This window comes from Neofelis nebulosa, chromosome 12 (genome assembly GCF_028018385.1).
Source record: "Neofelis nebulosa isolate mNeoNeb1 chromosome 12, mNeoNeb1.pri, whole genome shotgun sequence".
In the NCBI taxonomy this organism is placed as follows: Eukaryota; Metazoa; Chordata; class Mammalia; order Carnivora; family Felidae; genus Neofelis; species Neofelis nebulosa.
Genome location: NC_080793.1, coordinates 86,260,047 through 86,281,734, shown reverse-complemented (window position 1 = coordinate 86,281,734; position 21,688 = coordinate 86,260,047). Strand labels below are relative to the sequence as shown.

The following is a 21,688-nucleotide window of genomic DNA, read 5'->3' as shown; positions in this document are numbered from 1 at the left end:
CAAAGCTGGTAGGGGGAGAGGGGGTCGGAACCCTAAACTTCATTTTCAAGCTCTTAGTTCAACCATCTCTCTCGACAAATGCTCACGAGAATGGTGAAGCAGATTTCAAAACAGTGAGGTGTATGTTATCCACCTCTGGATTATTTCTAGAACAGGGGTCAGTGGAATGTTTCCTGAACGGGCCCAACAATAAGTATTACTAGTAAATGTTCTAGACTGTCTGGGCCAAGAGCAAGGACTGAGCAACTGTGCTGTCAGCAAAGAGCCCACTTAGGATCCTCTGGCCCCTTCTCTCTCTGCCCGTTCCCCCACTCACACGTTCCCTCTCAAAAATAAAAAAAATAAGTATTTTTTTAAAGGTTAGAAAAATTATTGAAAAACAAAAAAACGATCTATTTGGAAAGTAGCCAAAATTATTATTTCTAAGCTGAAGGTTGAAAAAAAAATTTAATGTTTTTTAATGTTACTTATATTTGAGAGAGAGAGAGAGAGAGAAAGAGACAGAGTGTGTGGTGGGGAGGGGTAGAGAGAGAGGGGGACACAGAATCCAAAGCAGGCTCCAGGTTCCAAGCTGTCAGCACAGAGCCTGATGCGGGGCTTGAACTCAAGAACCGTGAGAGCATGACCTGAGCCAATATCAGATGCTTAACCAACTGGGCCATCTAGATGCCCCTAGGCTGAAGTAGTTTATAGAATGTTTAGCCTCTGAGTCTCTAAGCTAAAGTGGGGAGCGGGGGGGGGCAGGGGATACTATGACAAAGAAAAACGTGCTTTCATCATTGAACGGATTCTTCAGTACCTCTGAGATCGGAGTCACCTGACACTCGGCCACAATAATTAGGTGTGATTCTATCTGCACATAAGAACATAGCCTGGGAAAAGGACCTCCAAGGTAACTTTGTGGGTGGCCATTCTGTGGTAACAAAGCAGTTCATACTCCATGGGCTAATAGTAAAGGCATCAACCCATGTTTCTGATTCGCAGTTTGGAAATGAGAGTCTTGGTAATTCTGAGGGATTTTATTGCTAATTCCACATGCGTATGTGCTGTCCTTACTTCTAACAAGGGCCTCCAAGTAGCAACTTCTTGGCCTCTATCTTCAACTTCGCAAATGGGCCTGCGATTTCATCAACAGGACTTAATTTTGATTCAACTGACTTAGGATTATTATAGACCCTTTTTTTTTTCAAAGCACAATGGAACCAACAAGATAAAAAGAGCTCCACAACTTTCATTTTGGGGACCATGCAATATTTATGCAGGGGTATAGGGTAGAAAGAGCCCAAAGCCAGGATTCACACCCAGACAGACATGGGTGACTTAATACTGACTGGTTACCTAACATGTGAAATATTTTGAGGATTAGGTAGGAAATTAGGTATGCAAACTGCCTCATCGTATCCAGTGGAGTCGTGGCTTAATGCAAGTTAGCTGTCTTACTTTTTAAATGAAAAATCAGTACTTACTCTATCATTGTAAGATAACTGATTTCTGAAAGTGAAAGAAAAAAAAAAGTTTGCCCAAAGTAATGGCCATGTTTAAGTGACAGCCACGAAAACTCTGGTCAGCCCAGTTGTCCAAATCAGGTGACGGTGAACCTACCTGTGGCAGATAAAAATATTTGGAGAAATATATGTCCCAGTGCCAGGAATCTGGGGCAAATCAGACCAGAGGAAATTCGAGATATTAGCTCAAATACAGTGAAAAGTGAATGAATTGCTCATGCAATTTACTTGATTCTGGACTTACACCTTTGGTTGCTGGTTGTAAAAGTATGTGTGTGTGTGTGTGTGTGTGTGTGTGTGTGTGACAGAGAGAGAGAGAGAGAGAGAGAGAGAATGAGAGAGAGGTAGACATAAAGACAAGACAAAGAGATAGAGGGGTAGAGGGAGACAGAGAAAGGGAGAGGCATGGATGTCCCAGCATCCTCTCTCTGGTAATTTAGCATTTCTAGAGACCTTGAATTCCTTTGACTCTTAGCATTTGCACCGTGCCAGTGAAGGTGGTCAGCTGAGATGCCATAGATGTGCTTCCCCCGCCAAGATAAAATCTAATGAACTCTCCATTCACCTATAGACAGGTTATTTTTTTCTCAGTAAAGACACAGGCAGCGGCTGCAGGGTGATCTAAACCACACGGGGCATGGAGAAGACAGACATCACATACTCCTCCCCTAGACGCCCAGCCGAGCTCAGTGCCTGCACGTGGGCAGCCTGTCACGAAATGTCAAACAGACACCGAATTCACAATGGTAAAAAGGGACAAACTGCAGGTCTCGTGGGATATAAAAATATAGAAAACATATAAAAATATTTCCTAAAGACTTGGAACTAATATATTCTGTGCTGGTGGCTCCCGAGCCCTCTCCACGGTGAGAACATTTCCAGAGAAGTTTCCTTTAAGATATTCAGCTAGAGTAAATGACTGGCGAGCCTCTCAGGGGTCCAAGCTGGTGGTCACCCCAAGGCTTGGAACCACTGCTTTATTCCTGAAATCAGTGCTCCTTGGCCAGGAGAGAAAGGATGTCAGAATCTCTGGGGAGCTTTCAAATGTATGGTGGGGGGAGGTGGTTCTGGGAAGCCTCTACCAAACTGGGGGTGGGGTGCAGGGGATGGTAGGCAGGCATGCAAGTTTTTTGAAAGCTCTCTCATAATTCTGTGCACCCCCTGAATGCCACTTCCTGCCCAGAATGACTGCTGTCAGCTTTTTCATCCCAGTCTCCCCGCCGTGACCCAGTGACAGGGTCGTACTCTGCATATTTGTAGCTGAGGAAAGCAAGGTGCAGTGAGGAGCCCAGGCTAACCTGGTGTATGGTTCATATTCATACACGAGGGCCGCTTCCCTTTTTACTACCCTGAATTCACGTGCGCCCCAACATGAGTCACATCCTGATGAATAGCACTCCACCCGATACCTTACAGGCAAGCGCACTATCTCCCTGAGTAACGTAGGAACCCACAAGGGTGCCACAAGGGGCCCATCCTCACGGATAACGCTACATTCACCTAGGCTCAAAGAACCTAGTAGTAGATGCTCCATAGAATATTCTTTGATGGTGATTTTAAACAAAACCTACGGACTAAAAGACAAACCATCATATACTAACCTCAGGGAACTTACTTAAAGCTTCCGGCGACTCATTTTTCTTGACCGGGAAGATGCATATAGTAATAATAATTACAACCTCACAGGATTGTGAATAAAGAATGAAGCAATGCACATCAACAGGCTGGCACAGAGTCAGGGAGGGTCCAAGAAATATTAACTGTTGTTGTTTTTATTTTGGAACATTTGTGATTTGTCCTATGACTAAATATCCTTTGCCTGACGTCAACCTCAGAAGGGGGGTTAAAGCTAAGCAGAGCCTGAGTTTCTGTACCCCAAAATGGAGCTTTTCAAAGGCACATCAAAGGTGGGTGTGAGACATCTCACTGTCTACGCTCTGGAGGGACATGAGAAAAGAGCCATCACGAGGTCACCATTTCCCCAAAGGGGAAACAGCCCTGCTCATTTAGAAATTTGCTCTTCTGCACAAGTGTGAATGCAGACACTGATAGTCTTTGAGTTCCTCTGGTTCCAGAAGGAAGGCCTGGGCACCCAAGTCAGAGACATTACAGACCTGGTGAGGATTCCAGTCACTGTCAAAGATGACCACGGTATCAGCTGCCTGAAGGTTCAAGCCCAGGCCGCCGGCTCTGGTGCTCAGCAAGAAGATGAAATACTGGGACCCGGGTTCGTTGAATTTCTTCAGCAGAGCGGCGCGGTCCTCAGACTTGGTGGTGCCTGTAGGTACAAGAAAAGTAAATTTGCCAATTAACTCCTGTCTGAAAATGGCACGGTTCGAGACAGAAAGGCTGGCCTCCTTGAGAAATAGACTCCTCTGGCATTGGTGAGGTAATCCCCTGAGGTTTTTGTGCTTTTTGGGAGAGGAAGTTTGAACATTTGCAATTAAAAAGAGAGAGAGAGAGAGAGAGAGAGAGAGACATTTCTCAAATCAAGGAAGGAATACTGTCTACTACCCACTGTTTCAAAATGCCCGGTTTAAATAAGCACTTATGACTGTACCTTTGCAGATTGTACAACATTCTCATGTTAACCTAAACCTTTATGAAGCATTTGCTGGATTTATTTCTGTGCTTTAAAACAACAAATAATTTTATTTATTTGTTTATTCATTCATTCATTCATTCATTCATTTATTTAGAGAGGGAGAGAATGAGTGGGGGAGGGGCAGGCAGAGAGGCAGAGAGAGAGAGAGAGAGAGAGAGAGAGAGAGAGAGAATCCCAAGCAGGCTCCACACTGTTGGCACAGAGCCTCAGGCAGAGCTCGAACTCACAAACTGTGAGATCATGACCTGAGCTGAACCAAGAGTCGTCTGCTTAACCTACTGAGCCACCCAGGTGCCTCAAACACACCAAATAATATTATAAAATACACCTACATACATACATACATACACACACACACACACATACACACACACGCCTGCACGTGCCTACAAAGATTATCATAACGGTTTAAAGCAATTTTGCCGATGGGTATCAGACCAAGTAGATGTTTATGCCAAGAGGGTGGAAACAAAAGGGAAATTGATTTCCACTGCATTTTACCATTTCGATTGCTCCTGAGCATGATCTGGCTGCTTAAAACCTGAAATGTGAATGGAATATTTTTATCCTGGTTAGCAAGACTTCAAGCCACAATAATCCCATATATATAAACATATACCTACACCCACCCACACACACACACACACACATACACGCATACACACACACAGAAGCTCTCAGTCTGTTTCTTGTGTGGACATTCTGCTTGTTGAGTTCAAAGGGTGGTAACCTAAAACCTAACAGACCATCATGTGACTCACCCACCGATGGCTGGCCCCAAGGTGCCTGAAAAGACTCCAAAGACCTTGAATAAGCTCAGGACACCAAACCCCAGGGGGTGGTGCTCACTTTTAGAGCAGGAAGTCACCCATACCTGCTCCCAAACCAGCCACTCAATCACATACTGGGCATTTGTAATGTATTTACCCAGAAAGCACAACTGCAGAGTTTTGAAAAAGGCCTTAGGCTGTTGGGAAATACGGGAAAACCATATATACATGTTACACGATAGCCCCTAAACGTCTGCTATTTATTTCTACATGGTGTTCTTTTTTTAAGGTTGAAAATACACCAGCAATTTATTTCAGAGGATTAAAACAGTTAAGTGGTGACAGCTAATGAAATCTAATTACTATGAGGGTCAGATTGCCAAACATGGAGGGGATCTATTACTCATATTAATAAAAATAGTAAGTACCCTCCTGAGGAGGGGGAAAAATGCCAATTCCCCACATATAGCAAATGGGGATCAGAAACCAGGGGCTTTGGGGGTTCTCTTCATTAAATGAAGCAATGTTCTTCAGAGCTCATTTTGCTTCCTAAATTAGATTTCAAGTTTAGCCACCTGGTCAAATCCTGCAACAAGAAATGGTAAGAGTCTGAATTTTGGGGGAGGTGCACTCAATGTGCTTTGCTGAGTGAGGTTTCAAATACGTGGGGCTCTTCTTTTCTTTTCAGAACTGGCTCTGAGATCATAGTGACCTATTTGTTCAGGATGCTAACGGAAGATGTGTTCTGTGCTATCACGAAACCTTTTCACTATATCATCTTTCCAGTTGCAGTAATTAAAAAAAAATACTCACAGGGAGTCACGGTTCATACATCTACCCTATGCCTTAAACCAAACGGAAAGCTACAGAAACCAAAAAAGAGAGAGTTCTAAAGTAAGGAAAGAAAGAACTTCTAGAGACAATGAAGTCTGTCTTCCGACAGCACAGAGCCTGACAGGGGGCTCGAACTCATGAACTAAGAGATCATGACCTGAGCTGAAGTCAAATGCCTAACAGTCTGAGCCACCCAGGAGTCTCAGAAGTTCAGTTTTAAATCCACTGAAAAATAATCAGCTAATGACCACATGTGTTAAGATAGGAATAAAACTAATTAGTGGAGGTAATTACTTGGAATGAAATAACCCTAAATACAAAATAAAGCACTGAAAAACAAAAGAAATACCAAAACTATTTGGTCAAAGGAGTTTTTGGACCCTACCCCAGATACCTCAAGCAAAGAGAATGACTATATACATATATTTATATATATATATACACACACACATATACACATATATATATATATATATATATATATATATATATATATATATATATATAAAACGTGGATTCAAACTGTATAAAATCATAGGGAACCTGACAAATTTTTCAAGCCAGACAAAACTCTGATTAAATCACTTTTCGTGCAAAGCTAGGACATTTCTAATGACAAGGTTCAGAATTTGCTGGATTACCATTCCCATTAGTCAAAGGTTCTCCAAGTCAAGATCTTGGCTGGTCCTTAGCAATCTTTGGGGTATTTGCTCTGGGAGGTTCAGACTACTCCATCAGGGTTTATCCGCAGGCACATAAGCGCTCCTCGCAGGTGGCACAGGATTTGACGTGCTCGGGATGAGTATCAGCCCCATGTTCTTTTGGACTTTTGACACAGAACAAACCCAGATCATAAATTAATAGCAAGGGCAGTTGTGTTGCAAGTTGCAGAACGAGCCAGGAGGATTAGGCTGCCAGGCTTTCATGATTCCTAATTTTAACTGCGTTTCATGTGCTTTGGGAGAATTTTGTCTTCTGGGATGTAACTTCACCACTTGCTCTCACTGAAAAATCATTTCCATTGAAAACAACGACTATAACGGAGTAGTAGCCAAATCTGTTCATGTAGCCATCATCTTTGCAGGAAAAAAATCTGTTTAGCTGTCATCGAATGATTCCCCCTCTGCGCCCCACCCCCCCCACCCCAAGTCAAAAATCTGAGACATCAGACGCAGCAGTGAAAATCTGAAGTCATTTTAACAAACGGGCTAAGGGGCGGGTGGTGGGAGGGTGGATGTACTTGGAAGTGGGTATATTGATTGTTTGCCCATCGATTCTCTCCAACTCCAGAAACAAATGGCGGCTGTTTCTTGTGGGTGGGAGCCTGTACAATCCTTCTCAATTCCATCTGCAACATTTTACGGAGACTGTTTACTTGTCTCCTCCAACCTCACAGTAAGGGCGTTGGTGGCAGGAACAGTGAGTGGCTCCATTCAGCTTGCATCTCGTCCCGATTAATCACCTTAAAATTTCTGAGTGAGTTCCAAACCACTCGTAAAAGGCTGTCGCCAGGAAAGCAGCCTGCATTTGAAGAGATGGGGTGCATCTCACTGGGTCTGCTAAACCTGATTCTGAACTAATTTGGAATCAGACAGATCTAAGATAGAACCTGGTTTTGCCCTCGGCTCCTTTCCGTAAACCTCTGTTTTCCCATCTGTGAAATGGGAATCGTAGTCACACCTCGGTAAAAGGGAATGAAAACAGCTTGCTTGCCTGAGAAAATTAAATTAATAACGCACGCAAAGTGCTTTGCCTGGTATCCCACATGAAGTAGGAATTCTGTAAACCTTACCTTTTAGGACTATTATTAATAGTGATAAGGTCAGCAACCAACAGCAACATAGGAAAGGCACTCCCTCAAGCTGGCAAGAACATGGGAGAGAGATTTGTTTCAAGGAAAAAGCACTTCTTGCCAGTTTCACAGACTGGAGCATTCCAAGGCCACACAGCAGGAGGCTCTAAACAAAAAGCCACAAAGTAGCAAATGGCAGTTGGGTGGGACACCAGGGCTGGGCTGCCCCTCACCCGAGCAGCAAGGAAGGCACGGAAGGCACGCTTATCCTTCAAATGAGTGCTGACCTTGCCCCTCACAGAGAGGGAAGAAGAATCAGGTCAAAGGAGGAGACACAGTGCAGGAGACGTGCCAAAAGAGACAGACTGTGGATGACAGAACTGTATCACGAACTGTGTTCAAAAGGAACACTTACTTAGCCATGCATCGGCCTGGAGGTCTGCGGTGACTTTGGAAGGGAGAGGTAAAAACACCCTGAAAAATCAGGTCTGGGGTCACCTGGGTGGGTCAGCTCGTTAAGCGTCTGACTTCCGCCCAGGTCATGATCTCACAGTTCGTGAGTTCGAGCCCCATGTCAGGCTCTGGGCTGACAGCTCAGAGCCGGCAGCCTGCTTCAGATTCTGTGTCTCCCTCTCTCTCTGCCCCTCCCCTGCTTGCTCTCTGTCTCTCTATGTCAAAAATAAATAAAAACATTAAAAAAAAAAAAAGGCGGGGGGACAAAACCTTTTAATGGAACATAAACTTTTAAACTTCCTATTTAACAATAACTTGAAGATTGCACTAGCTAAAAACTGATATTAGAAATTCTGTGCTACTCAATATCCAGGATTCCATACCATCCTGGCTGTAAATTAGCTCCTGTTCCTACAAACCACTCTTCAAAAGTATTATCCCACACCACCATATGAGGAATTTTAGTATCTTTCATCTTTAAAAGATTAGGGCTGATAGCAAAATCCTAACAGTAATTTAGGAAATGTCTCCAAATTCCTATTTCCTCCCATTCGTATTTGCCTACTAATTTTTTAGAACTTTGACTACCAGGTAAATCAGGCAAATATTTCTCACATAGTCTGCAAAATCTAGGACACAACGGGGCCGTATGTCTTCAGGTAGCATGTAGATATGTTCTACTTAGAAAAAGAGAGAAGCTTTTATTTTTTTAAAAAAGAAGCTTGAATGATAATTCAGTATCACCTTAAATGAACAATTAGAGGGTTACTGAAGAAAGGAGACATAGCCCTTAATCTCATTAAAAAAAATCTTCAACAGGTGGCTTAGCCTGGGTGCCTAAGTCAGTTAAACGTCTGACTCTTGTTTTCGGCTCAGGTCACGATCTCACCGTCATGAGATTGAGCCCTGTGTCGGGCTCTGCACTGACAGCGTGGAGCCTGCTTGGGATTCTCTCTCTCCCTCACTCTCTGCCCCTCCCCCCTCCAAAAAAAAGTAAGTAAACTTAAAAAAAAAAAGCCTCAACAGAAGAAGTTAAAGGTTTATCAGAACATTCGTACAAGTGTGTAGATAACAGTCAATCCTAAAGGCAGGGACAGATTTTAAATTTTAATTTAGCTTCGTTTAGTTTAATGGTGGTACTTATAAAATGCCTCCAAGTCCACTTGCATTATTGGCTTGTCTGGGAGATAAACAGCTGTGCAAACGATTTCAGTGTATTTTTTAAAAGCTGGAGGAAATAAAAACTGTCTCTGGAAAAGCCACACCTCACCCCGCTAGTTAATTCTTCAACAACTTCACTCCTCCTGTTGGGGGGAACTGGATCTAAGTGGCCGTCACCCCTGCGCTCTCCAGGGCGTGGCTTCCGAGCCTCACCCCTCGGGCACTCACCGTCAAGGCGAAGGTAGAGGAAGTTCCGAAAAGCAAAGTAATCCTCCATGATGGTCATGAGCGAGGTCATCTGGCAGAAAAGCAGCACGCGGTGATTAGTAGCTCGCAGTTTGGGCAGAATACGATCGAGAAGCTCAAACTTTCCTGAGGCCCGATACAGTTCAGCCCTGAACCCAAAAAGGCAAAACAAGAAGACAGTATTACTGCTGTCTTCTTGAAGGATCCAGTATCGCTTTCGTTTTCAGGCACTGCCTTGTGCGTAGTGAACATTCAATAAAATAACTGTGGAATGAATGAATGAATGAATGAATGACTATCCACTCCAGGGTGATGGGGGTATGTAAATGGAAAAAGAAAATGCTTCTATACAAAACCCATAAAGAGTACATTATAGATGCCAGGTATGATGGCAGATTCTGGAAAGAAATGGAAATCGTTTCATGTTCTAATTCTTTCACTCTGTGTGTGTGTGTGTGTCTCAATTCTCCCTCCCTCTTTCCCTCTCTGTTATACACACGTGTACACGAATATGTTGTATTTCCTTACACTGCTACTGAGCAAGCACATAATTATTAATTCAGGGCACGTAAGATTCATCCAAATATTTATTGAGCACCTACTACCAGCCAGGCACAACGCTCGGCATGTGTACGGGGATGAGAAAATAGAAACCCTGCCTTCAAAATGGCTAATTGCACATTGTGATAAGTACTAAAAAGAAAAACAGCAAGTTGCTATGAGACAATGCATAGCAACACGTGACGTCTTTAAATTAGAGCAGAGTTTGGCCAATTTCGGCCCTGGCCTGCTGCCTGTTTTTGTAAATAGAGTTTTATTGGAATGCAGCCAGGCTCACTCATTTCTATTTTGTCTATGGCTGCTTTCATGCCACTATGGGCAAAGTCGAGATAGAGACTTTTTGACCCACAAAGGTAAAAATATTTGACATCTGGCCCTTTACAGAAAAAAAAAAAATTGCCAGCCTCTGATGCAGAGGGTCAGAGGTAACCTTGCTGAAGAGAGAATGGTTTAGCTAAAACCTCAAATAATGAGCAAAAAGGGAGCCAGGTGAAGAATGGTGGCTTGGGAATGGAGAGGAAGAGATTCCAGAAAGAGGGAAGTGTATGTGCAAAGGTCCTGTTGGAGTAAAGGAGGCTGGTGAGTCTGAGGAACGGAACACAAGCGTCAGGAGAATTCTGGAGATGAGGGCCGAGAGGCAGCAGGAGGGAGTGGGGACAGATGCCACAGGGTTCTTTTAACCACACTGGGTGTGTTAGCTTTCAGTGCAACGGGAAGCCCCTGATGGGTTTTAAACAGGAGAGTGGCGAGATCTACCACACCCTTCTACAAGATCACCATGCACACTGGAAGGATAGACTGGGAAGGGGACAAGAGGCCTGGCTTGCACAGAAGTTCATACCAAAAATAGGACAGTAGATTTACCTCTGTCAGGGTGTTAATGACCTAAACCAGGGCCTTTCCTCCACCGTAATAAACTACTTATCTTTTGTCAACAGGCATGTGTTAAATTATTAAAACGTAATCGTAGGGCTGACGTGGCTGGGAACACCAGTCAGTGCACCTGCAGTCTACACTGAAGCGTATCGTCTGGCAGCTGATCCTGTGACACAGTGTGTGTTGTCTCTAACAGACACATTTTCAAGTGTACGTCTTCCCAACATCCACCTTCCCGCCCCGACATCTCCTGCGGCCATGTTTTTAGTAAGCAACCTGGCCAGTCCCGTGATGGCGGCAGGAGTGACCACAGCCAGGAGAAAGGGAAGCAAACAGGAGTGGGAGAGCCTAGAGGCACTGGTTCTAGATGGGTCCCAATCTCTGGTGCTTAGCCCAGGGACACCATCTCCCTTTGGGATCCCAGAATGGCCCCTACATCCTCATGATCAATGTTCCCTGGGGCAAAACAGAGACTATCTGTTAATGCGAGGTTCTTTTTTGTTGTTCTAAGGCATGGCTCTCTTCAATGTCTGCTGCTAGGAAAAAAAACCAAAAAGCAAAAAACAAAAAACCCAAAACAAACGTTTCTTATACGGGCCATACTTTGACAAACTACTGTAAAGTCATCCATATTTATAGCAGACGAGACATTTCCTCTCACGCATGTCCATGTTAAGTGTCAACTTGAAATTTAATATGATAAGTTCTCTTTTCGGCTCAAGCTACACCACCGGTTATAAGTCACAATGTTTGAAGCTTCCACAACAATTTTTAGGACATGAGCATACCATTAAGTCTATTAAATGAGATCTATGTCCTTTGAATAGCCACATGCTTAAGGCATGGAGTAATTTATGCCAGTAAAATAAAAGAGAATGCTGATGTTATCTCACCTCTGCTGAGGTGAGAGAGGACTGAGGAGGAGAACAGTACGTACGCGTGTGAGAGGAAACACTATGGAGGGAAAAGTTTAGGTATGACTAACTACTTTTTGGAAGAAAAATAAATTTTAAGATTTACCCATTGATGACCCCATTTGAATAGCCCAGGTGTTCAGCAAAGGATTCCTTTAAAAAAGAGAGGAGGAAAACAATGATTAAAAAAAACAAAACAAACCCACACATGTAAATCATTAACTTAATAATGACTCTTGTAGTGAGGTCGTTCTATTTACTTCTAGAGTATAGTTAAACAAAATAATAAATAGGAAAATACTTGTTAGACGATGAACCAGAAACCCCGTATCTTTGAATTCGGAGTTTTGTTCTGCCACGAACGTGTCCTGGGAGTTTCTGCAAATCTCCAGAATCTCATACTGAGATGACAGAATTAGTTTACTTATCAAACAGTGATTAAGTGTCCACTGACCCAGGTTTGAGCCAGGCAGGTATGGGAGACCCAGAAAGAACTGAGTATCTATCCCGAAGGAGTTAGGTCTAGACTAGAGGAAAAGCCTAATATAAGCAAATCAGGATCAGACGTACACATATGTATACTGCAAAGATATTTAACAGGTGCACTGTATCATAAATCTGAGTTTACTGACATCCTAAAATCCCCCCATACTGTGCTTTTCTTCCCTCTGTTACAGGTAAGGCCCTAAATGGACACTGTTCCCTCAGGCACCTGGCTTCCATTTTCAAAACAAAGAATTTTAGATTTAAAGAATGGTGGAATGTTACATCGAATTTTGAAATGCTTAATCACATAATTCCCTCCTCACTGATCCTGCAGAAGAAATAAATGACTGTTCTCCATGTGATGTTTCCATTCCTGCTTTATGGAGAGGGAGACCATCTGTGGGGAAAGGAAGCATATCACACCTTCACATTAGCCACCAGCTGTCACCCTTCTCTGCTTCCTTTCCTTCCCCGACCCACGGAGCTTCTCCTCCAAGGGGATCAGATCTTCCCCTTTGGGCTCTCCTCTCAAATACCCTCATCGCCTATGGTGGGCTCAGCCCCTCAGGATGCTGCCCCGCTGGCAAGATCGACACCGACGGACAACGGCCAAAGATCCCGCTCTGACTCCAGGAACCACGTGGGCCTGCCCACTCCACACGCAGCCACTCCCGGCTAGATTTTTGGGTTCTGTCCCTATCTCCAAGAGACGTAAAAACCACAGAGATGGTACGTGTCGGTGCATGGTGGCAAGTTGAGGAATTAGCAGCATTTTAAAAATGCTGTTTTCGGGGCACCTGGGTGGCTCAGTTGCTTAAGCGTCTGACTTCAGCTTGGGTCATGATCTCGAGGTTCGTGGGTTCAAGCTCCGCCATCAGGCTCTCTGCCGTCAGCGCAGAGCCCGCTTCGGACTCTCTGTCCCCCTCTCTTGCTGCACACCCCCCCTCCAAAACTAAACATTTAAAAAAAGTGCTGTTTGTCATTTCCCTGGCTTGCAGGTGCTCCGGGGAAACAGTGAGCCCACAAAGAGAGGCTGGACTTCCGGTATGATTTTGTAAGAACAAAGGTTGTGGGGCAAATAATACAAAGACAAAGGCAAAATGCGTGCACCGACTCTGGGCTGTATGGGTGCTATGTTTGCCAAAACTGTGAGTCTCCTTTCTAGGAAGATGCTTCTGAAAGTTTTTGTGATTAAAAAAAAAAATGTAAATCAGACTCTGTCTCTCTACTGAGTGCTATTTACAATGTAAAGGGGCGCCTGAATGGCTCAGCTGGTTGAACTTCTGACTCTTGATCTCGGCTCAGGTCATGATCTCGAGGTTCATGGGATCGAGCCCCGCATTGGGCTCGGGGCTGACAGTGCAGAGCCTGCTTGGGATCCTCTCTCTCCCTCTCTCTCTGCCCCTCCCCTGCTCGTGCTCTGTCTCTCTCTCTCTCTCTCTCTCTCTCAAAATAAATAAATAAATAAAATTTAAAAAAAAATGTAAATATGCAACTATTGGAGGGCATGTTACTTAAACTTAGCTCCTTTGGTGATCTTCTCCCTCAGGTTCTCCGGATGGAAAAGCTTGAGGGAGGAAGACGTCATCCCCCTTCCTGACATGACCTCCCATGTTTCAAAGGCTAATTTTTGCATGAGAACCAAAATGAAATTAGGTTGACACTTAATTTTCCTAACTTGTAAGCCCTCAAACCCCTCTATGCATAGGAATAAATACCTTAAAATGGTTTTGCGGGAAAAATGGGTGGGTGATGGGTTAGCCTGACATGACCCCAAGTCATTTTCATCATGAAGACATTGTATTGGCTCCCCACGCCCCCCCAGTCACAAACCAATGTAAATCCACCACTAATTTGTTGCTACCTTTGATCTGTTTAATATATATTGTCAATTTACAAGATGCTTCCTATATTATTTTTTCTTTGAAGTTTAGCCTCTGCCAGTCCTATAATCAATCTGTCACCATGAGATGACAGGTCAAGCACACTGAAGTTTGCAGATGCTGAGAGATTTTCACCAGGTCACTCAACAAAGTAGCCCGGGACGTGGCCTCACGCCCCATGGTGAACCCACCGGATGCTCCTTCACTCTGTGTCTAAATAGCTGTGCCTTGACGGTGGGATCTTTTTTCCTTCTTCTTTTTGCTTTTTGGGTGTTTTTTTTTTTTTTTTTTTTTTTTTTTTTTAGTATTGCTGCAGCTGCCATTTTACTTGGATCCAGAACTTGTTAGTCTATAGCTACTCTGCCCCATGAACAGTGGTGACAGCAGTATCAGGATGGCTGGGACAGGTTTCGAGGACAGGCACAGGATGTGCAATAAATACTCTTATCTGACAAGTGTGGTTACCAAAAAGAAGGGAGAAGAAAAACGAACCATCAAAGTCAAGACGATTTGAAAGTCAGGAGTATGGCAACTTGACTTTTATACTGTAATTATGAATTTCTCATTTCCCAGAACCTTCGACTTATTTCCTTTTTTAACGAACGGGGGCAGGCACTGGAGGCCTGCAGTGGCTTGTTCCCTGGAGCACCTGCTCACGTGCCGCGGACAGCAGGCACTGCCCTGGCGTGTAACTGCCACAAGGGCCATACGCATCAGCAGCAACGCTGAAAAATGGGAGACTATAGTTTGTCTCCTTTTCCTTCCTGCTCAGGTCAATTGTTCCCACTGGGGTGAAGTTCTGTCAATTTAGGAAACTTATTTGCACGCAGTGAACAGGGAGGAAAATGTCCTCGCCCCTAAAAATAGCTCAGTGAGACCAGAGCGTCAGGATAAAAGCCGGGATTTACACTGTCGTGATAGGAGCCAGAAAGGGAAAAAAAAAAAAAAAAAAAGCAGATCGAAGCAACAGACCAAAGTCAGCGTCTTTTACAAAGAATGTTTCGAGAACGTCTTCCTCTTCAACAGGTATAAATACGTTATTTTAATATTTTTTTCACAGCATCCTTCTGAGGAAGCTGGCTGTATTCATCATTACCTTCAATTTCGCAGCTCCTACCATAACAAGGCAATTCACAGCACTTACCCAAACCCACATAATGAGCCAGAGCTTACAATATTTTCTCACTACTTTAAACCCTTGGTTATAAAATTCCAGCTGCTCAAGTGCTTGGTGCCAATGAGAATCCATAACCAGAAAATCCGTGTTTGTTAATTCTGCTTGTCGAACTATCAGAACATACGTCTGCAACCTCCATGCATATTTTAACCCTCTTTCTTCCCTCTGTCGTTCCTTCCTTCTTTCCTTCCTTCTTGCCTTCCTTCTTTCCTACCTGCCTTTTTGTAAGAGTCGTATTCACAGGACAGTGCAATCGGGATCAAACTCAACACAGAGCAGAACAGGGACTCACCTCGATGTGCTGGAACATATATGGGTGGTTGCAGATTTTCCTCAACTGCATAATAGTGTTCATAAGTGTCTTGGCACCTCCTTTCCCCTAAGGACGAGGGGAATAAAGACAGAACAAATGATTAATCGATCAGATACTCCCTGTTTTAAAAAGTAAGCTTTTATAGAAAGGGCCATAGGGTCTTCTAAGTAACCTATGCGTCTTGGGGTCCAAAGCTCCTGTTACACAGCTGTTCCCGAGTGACATAAAACATCTCCCTTGGGACTAACTTGTCCTACGGGAGGGAATTCTGTCGAGACAATGGCTTTGCGACCTGTCTATTCCCCAGAAGCCTGGAGAGAGAAGACAGACCAGATGCCCGGGGAGCGGCACCGGATTTTAAAACCTTCTAAGATGCCACCCCACGCTTAGGCAGAATATAGTCCCTACAGAAGTGACATGAGCAGAGCTGAAAACTATTTTGGTGAGAGGAACACACTCTGTTCTCCATGCCCCAGTGCAATTTGCGATTGAAGAGGTTAAGAGACTTCCTTCGGCTGCAACAAGAGCTAGAGAAAAGGCCCCAAAGTGTGCTTTAACAAATCAGCATTGGCAGGGACGCGTCCTGGGAGTATGTGATGTCATGGCCTTGAGAAGACGCATAATGACACCCTGAGTTGCACTATTTTCTGTGATGTACCTTCTTATCTTTCTCGGAACCATCTGTGAGGAGGATCCCTTTGGCTTGCATATGGCGATAGAGAATCTTCTGCAGGGCTGACATGTCACACTTGATCACATATTCAACCTGGGCAAGAAGAAACAGCAAGTAGGTAAGAGGAGGGAGAAGGTGCTTGTGCTCAGAAGGCTGTTGAGGCGTGGTGGCGGGTGCACTCTCTGGAGCCCTGCAGGTGCCTCTGTTTCCCCTTCTTGGATTCACAGAGCGCAGGGCGGGATGGGGGTGGTGGGGGAGACCATGGTCATCACTCCTAAAGATACCATTACGATGGAGGGACCTTCCAAAGGTTGTAGGTAACTGAAGCTAGGGTCATGTTTTTTGAAAATTCTTGACTTGTTCCATATTTGAGAAAGAGGGGGGGGGGGGCTTGCAAAATGTTGAAATTCAAAAATGTCCCATACAGAGTTTTTTCTTAGTATTTCTTCTGCTTCCTGGCTACACCCTCTCTCATACGAACAGAAAAACAGCAACTGGCCAATATCCCAAGATTTTCTCTGTTAATCATTTTTTTAATGGTCATGCATAGCGACCCCAGTACTGGTCCAAAAGTGAGATTTGTAATAGCCCTAGGTTGACTACCATTAATCTCTGCTTTTCAGAGATGAGAGAATACTACCTGTGAGGATGGCAGGTGGGCAGGAGGGGGGGGGGGGGTGTGGAGAGGAATTAATCCAAAACTGGATGCAACTTTAAGACCTTCTACAGAGAGCAAAGCCTCCTGTGCCTCCAGTTGGACTACTGCAAAAAATCCAATTTAAAACAGTTGGAGGGAATTCATGTGCCCTTGGCTTAACACGCACCTGCAATACTTCTAGCACATTCTTAATGCATAAAATCTGCCTTGATTATTTCTTAGTATTATTTTCTTTATTAAAAAAATCCCCAGAATACAAATGTGCAATTTTCATAATAAACGTCACATAAATGCCTAGAAATCTGCAGAATGTGATTAAAAGTCAATCAGCAAGCTGCCTAATGTTTAATAAACTGATTAAAAACGATCAGGTTATGTTCAGCTCTGAGGGCCAGGGCGAGGAGGTCACAGATGAAGAGAAGTTGAATATTCATTCAGTTGTTGCGTCAGAAGGCACCTTTGTCAGGCCAGATAGAGCGGCAATTAATAGCCTTCCGCCACCTGTTTTGATGCACCGAATAAGACCAGAGAAAGGCTAGCATCTTTGCAGAAAAGTTAAGAAAAGCAAGCGACCTACCATATGCTTTTCGTTTGGAATGACCTTCTTGGCCAGAGAGGAAAAACCAAAATTTCAGGTTCATAAATTGAAATTCAAGTTCAAGTTTCATAAATAAGAATGGACTTACAACAGGCTCTCTGTTGCAGATACCTGACCCTGTACTGTTTTCACAGCACGTCGACTTTTTCAAGAGCTGTTCGCTGTCGGTGAAATTTGATCATGGTGAAGAGCAGTATTAGACAAGTTCAGACCACAACAAGTTAGAAGCATAAAAATGGCACCAAGGGCTAATATCACTGAGCTCTTCCTGTGGACCCGGCCCTGTGCAAAGGGCGTTCTGTGCCTTCACTTATTTCACAATACGAGAGCTCTAGGAGAGGGTTAGATGTCATGTCTGCATTTTATACAGAACCTGAGCATCAGAAAAGTTGACAGTCTGGCTCAAAATGACAAGGGTATTTAATGGTAGAGTTAGGACTGGAGACAGAGGTCACTCTTTCAAGCTCTATGCTAAGGATGACCAAGGCCATCCAAGGCTACTCTGCCAGAAGGGATGGCCACCGCTTGCTTTAAAGTGTGTTAGGGAGCAGCAGATACAGATATAGGGACAGATCCCTCAACTCCCTTCCCACCAGTCAGCTACTGCTAAGCACTGGAGGGGAGGGACTTTGGGAAGCGGGAGGCACATATGATGACACCATGCAGACAGGGAAACCAAATACTCCTGCAGCATTCAGGTCAGCAGAGAAGTGAGCCCATCCCAAGGATTCAATAGCTGCTCTAAGAAGGGGAAGTCTCCCTCACCCTCCTCCCCTGCACTCTTAGGGGGTACCTAAGAGCAGAAGCTGCTCTGATACACATGATCAAAATCACCGTCATAAGCTTCACAACTGTATTTGACGTTTGCTCCCTGTACCTGCTCAGATAACTCCACGCTGTTTTGTTTGACTTTATACTTTTCTCTAGGCCTGGGGTTGGGGTGGGGGGGTTGCTCTTAGTGCCTCTTTTCTAAAAAATCTTATTCTACCTTAAGGGTTTTAAAAAGTGTCTTCCCAGTGGTGCCTGGGTGGCTCAGTCGGTTAAACGTCTCTCAGTTTCAGCTTGGGTCATGATCTCATGGTTCGTGGGTTCGAGCCCCGCCTCTGGGCTCTGCAGCAGGCAGTGTGGAGCCCGTTTGGGATTCTCTCTCTCTCTCTCTCTCTCTCTCTCTCTCTTTTTTATCTATCCCTCCCCTCCTCATGCTGTCTCTCTCAAAATAAGTAACTTAAATATATATATGTATAGGCATATATATATCTCAAATATATACATGTATAGGTGTATATATATATATGTACAATATATATGTATATTATATGTATAATATATACATGTATAAGTATATATATATATATATATATATATGTACACACACACACACCTATACATATACATCTCTTTCCCAATTACCATATCTATCAGTCAGAGTCCATTTCCCCTTTCATTTCCCTCAAAGAAGTAGTTATTAAGCTTTTCTTTTTTATTAAAAAAAGTTGGTTTTTTTTAATGTTTATTCATTTTTGAGAGACAGACAAAACAGAGCGTGAGCTGGGGAGGGGCAGAGAGAGAGGGAGACACAGAATCCAAATCAGGCTCCAGGCTCCGAGCTGTCAGCACAAAGCCTGATGCGGCACTTGAACTCACTGCCCACGATATCATGACCTGAGCCAAAGTCAGATGCTTAACTGACTGAGCCGCCCAGGTACCCCAACTATTAAGCTTTTTTGAAGGCATCCCCTTCTCAGGTAGACATACGAGAGAACATCTTCCCAACACATGCCCATATATTTGCTTATGAATTATATGTAGGCACTAGCTTTAATATCTAAAGACACACATGGCTCTTAGGGTATGGTCATCAATGTTAAGGGCAGCTAATTTATTTCAAGGGTCCAATTTGACGACATCTAATTTTTTTTTGGCCGATTGCAGCCCAATTACCCTATGATGTGGTTAATAAAAACTCACAGCAGGAGCAAGAGAGGCCGGACTGCCTTTTTCTTACTGTTGACTTATGCTTATGCTCTTCTTCTTGCTTTCAACCCACAGTCCTTTGTGGAATCTTTTTAAGTCCTTTGTCCATTATGGGGGCCAGGAGTTGCGTTAGTTAAAATCAGACCATCCTACATCCTCTGATCTGGGTACAGGGAACTCAGCATAGCCTCACAAGAGGCAAGAAGTGCAGAAGCCAGGCTGTGAGGGTGGGTGGGCTGCCAGATGCCCGGGTAGTGGTGTTTCCCCTCACACTCCCCCTGGGGATGACCTACCCAAACCAACCCAGGCACGTGACTCATTTCTCCCATGCACACTGCATGGGTACCCATTCCAGTCTGTATGCTAAATGTCAACAAAGCTTAATTTTTAAAAATATTTTTAATGTTTATTTATTCTTGGGTTATATTAACTTTTAAAAATAAAAAAAATTAAGCTTTGTTAGGGTGCCTGGGTGTCTCAGTTGTTTAAGCATCCGACTTTGGCTCAGGTCATGATCTCGCGGTTTGTGGGTTTGAGCCCCGTGTCAAGCTCTTTTCTGATGGCTTGGACCTGGAGCCTGCTTCAGATTCTGTGTCTCCCTTTCTCTCTGCCCTTCCCCTGCTTGCTCTCTCTCTCTCTAAGAATAAACATTTTTAAAAAAAAGTTAATATAAATGGAAGTTCTAAAACCTTCTTTCCATACCCCAATGGACTGCCAGTACGCACCCCTGCCCAGACACACTCCCTGAAGTGCCTGCTCTGGAGACCTCTGCCCTGGAGTGCTTGAATGCCTGCATTACTCATCCACATGGGCTGGATGACGTTGCCTTTCATGGTCATGTCCTTGTTCAAGGTGAGTAGACCTCGTCTCCACACCATGTTTGACCTCTCACACCATGTCTGTTTCTGGTGTGGCTCCCACGTCTTCTAGCCCAGCCATACACACAGCAGGCAGGCAATGAGAGCTATGTGTTGAGAAAAGGGCAGCCTGAACGATTATTAAATAGACACAGAGACCCAGAGGAACCAAGTGAAAGAAGTTTCTATGATGCTCATGTCCCTTAAACTTCCGGGTCCAAGAGATGTGATGGCACCTGATTATGGCATGAACGCAGAAGTTCCTTGAGATATGCTGGTGCTGCAGGAATGAAATCTGTGCCTCTTTAATAGGGAGAATCCCCCCCAACAAGTGAGATTGGTGAGGGCCACTGGGGCTATTTTTGTTCATGTGTGAAAGTGAGGTACTGAGCTACACTCAGAATAACTGTCTCCTAAGAATTCTTATGTTAGTAAATGACCAAACTGGTCCCTACAAGGAGCCACATCAGGTGATTGTACTGGCCCAGAGTCTGCTCCCCACAACCCCATGAAAGTTTTCAAGCTTTAGCCATAGTTTCCTCCTGAATACTACTCTTCACTTTCAACTTCCCTCCCGAAAGGATATGTTACTGGCACAAGCGATGTAGACTACGCTGTGTGACATATTACCACTTTCTGAACTGAGGTTTCCAAACAATAACATTAAATATTTGCAAGTCTCAAGTTCTGGAATCTGTGGTGTGAGAGTCCCGAAGTAATGATTAATCACATCAAACACTCCACGGATTTATATAAGGAAGATACAAGTTGCCCATCTAAGGGAAGCCTGTTTGTGGTTTTACACAGATGACATCAAAATCAGGATTGATTTTGGTAGGTCAGCCTCTAGTCAACCTCAGGCATTGTACACATATTTGAGCATATTTAGACATCAGTATGTACACAGCCGATTGCAAGTAGAGTTGATTCTTGATTATATGAATTATCAAAGTGGAGAGAGAGTCAGCATAGACGACCCCAAATGGGGGCTAAATCGCAAAATCAATTTTTATTTAGTTTATATTAGGTTTTACACATGTCCTTTTGTATGAACTGCCTTTCTTTCCTGAGTGGAAGGAATGGATTTCATGTGACAAATTGATGGTGGTGTTGGAGGCACTGGGGGGACAGTACATCCCCCCTGCTCATTAGGTGTATCATTAGACTTATTACATTATTAAATACTCATGGATTAAAACAAATTTTTATTAAAAACTCACCTACTCGAGCTAATTTTTCTATGCAACAGGGCTGCACATCCCAAAATTCTGGCCCTTAGATGCCTGTTTTAATTTCATCAGAGGGAGTACAGGTTCCTGAGCCTACTCCAGCTACACTAGACAGAATTACTG

General features: G+C 43.9%; 1 protein-coding gene across 7 annotated transcripts in view; it reads right to left on the bottom strand.

The window, feature by feature from the left end:
* Nucleotides 1-21,688, bottom strand: part of SMARCA2 (SWI/SNF related, matrix associated, actin dependent regulator of chromatin, subfamily a, member 2) — a 180,441-nt gene that overhangs the window by 80,116 nt on the left and 78,637 nt on the right. For all 7 annotated transcript variants that reach the window (XM_058695790.1, XM_058695783.1, XM_058695789.1 and 4 more), the window contains exons 20-24: nt 16,235-16,342; nt 15,556-15,642; nt 11,824-11,870; nt 9,349-9,515; nt 3,620-3,783 (exon numbers count right to left, since the gene is read on the bottom strand). In XM_058695790.1, the coding sequence (XP_058551773.1) occupies nt 3,620-3,783; nt 9,349-9,515; nt 11,824-11,870; nt 15,556-15,642; nt 16,235-16,342 (573 nt within the window). The remainder of the gene's footprint in view (nt 1-3,619; nt 3,784-9,348; nt 9,516-11,823; nt 11,871-15,555; nt 15,643-16,234; nt 16,343-21,688) is intronic.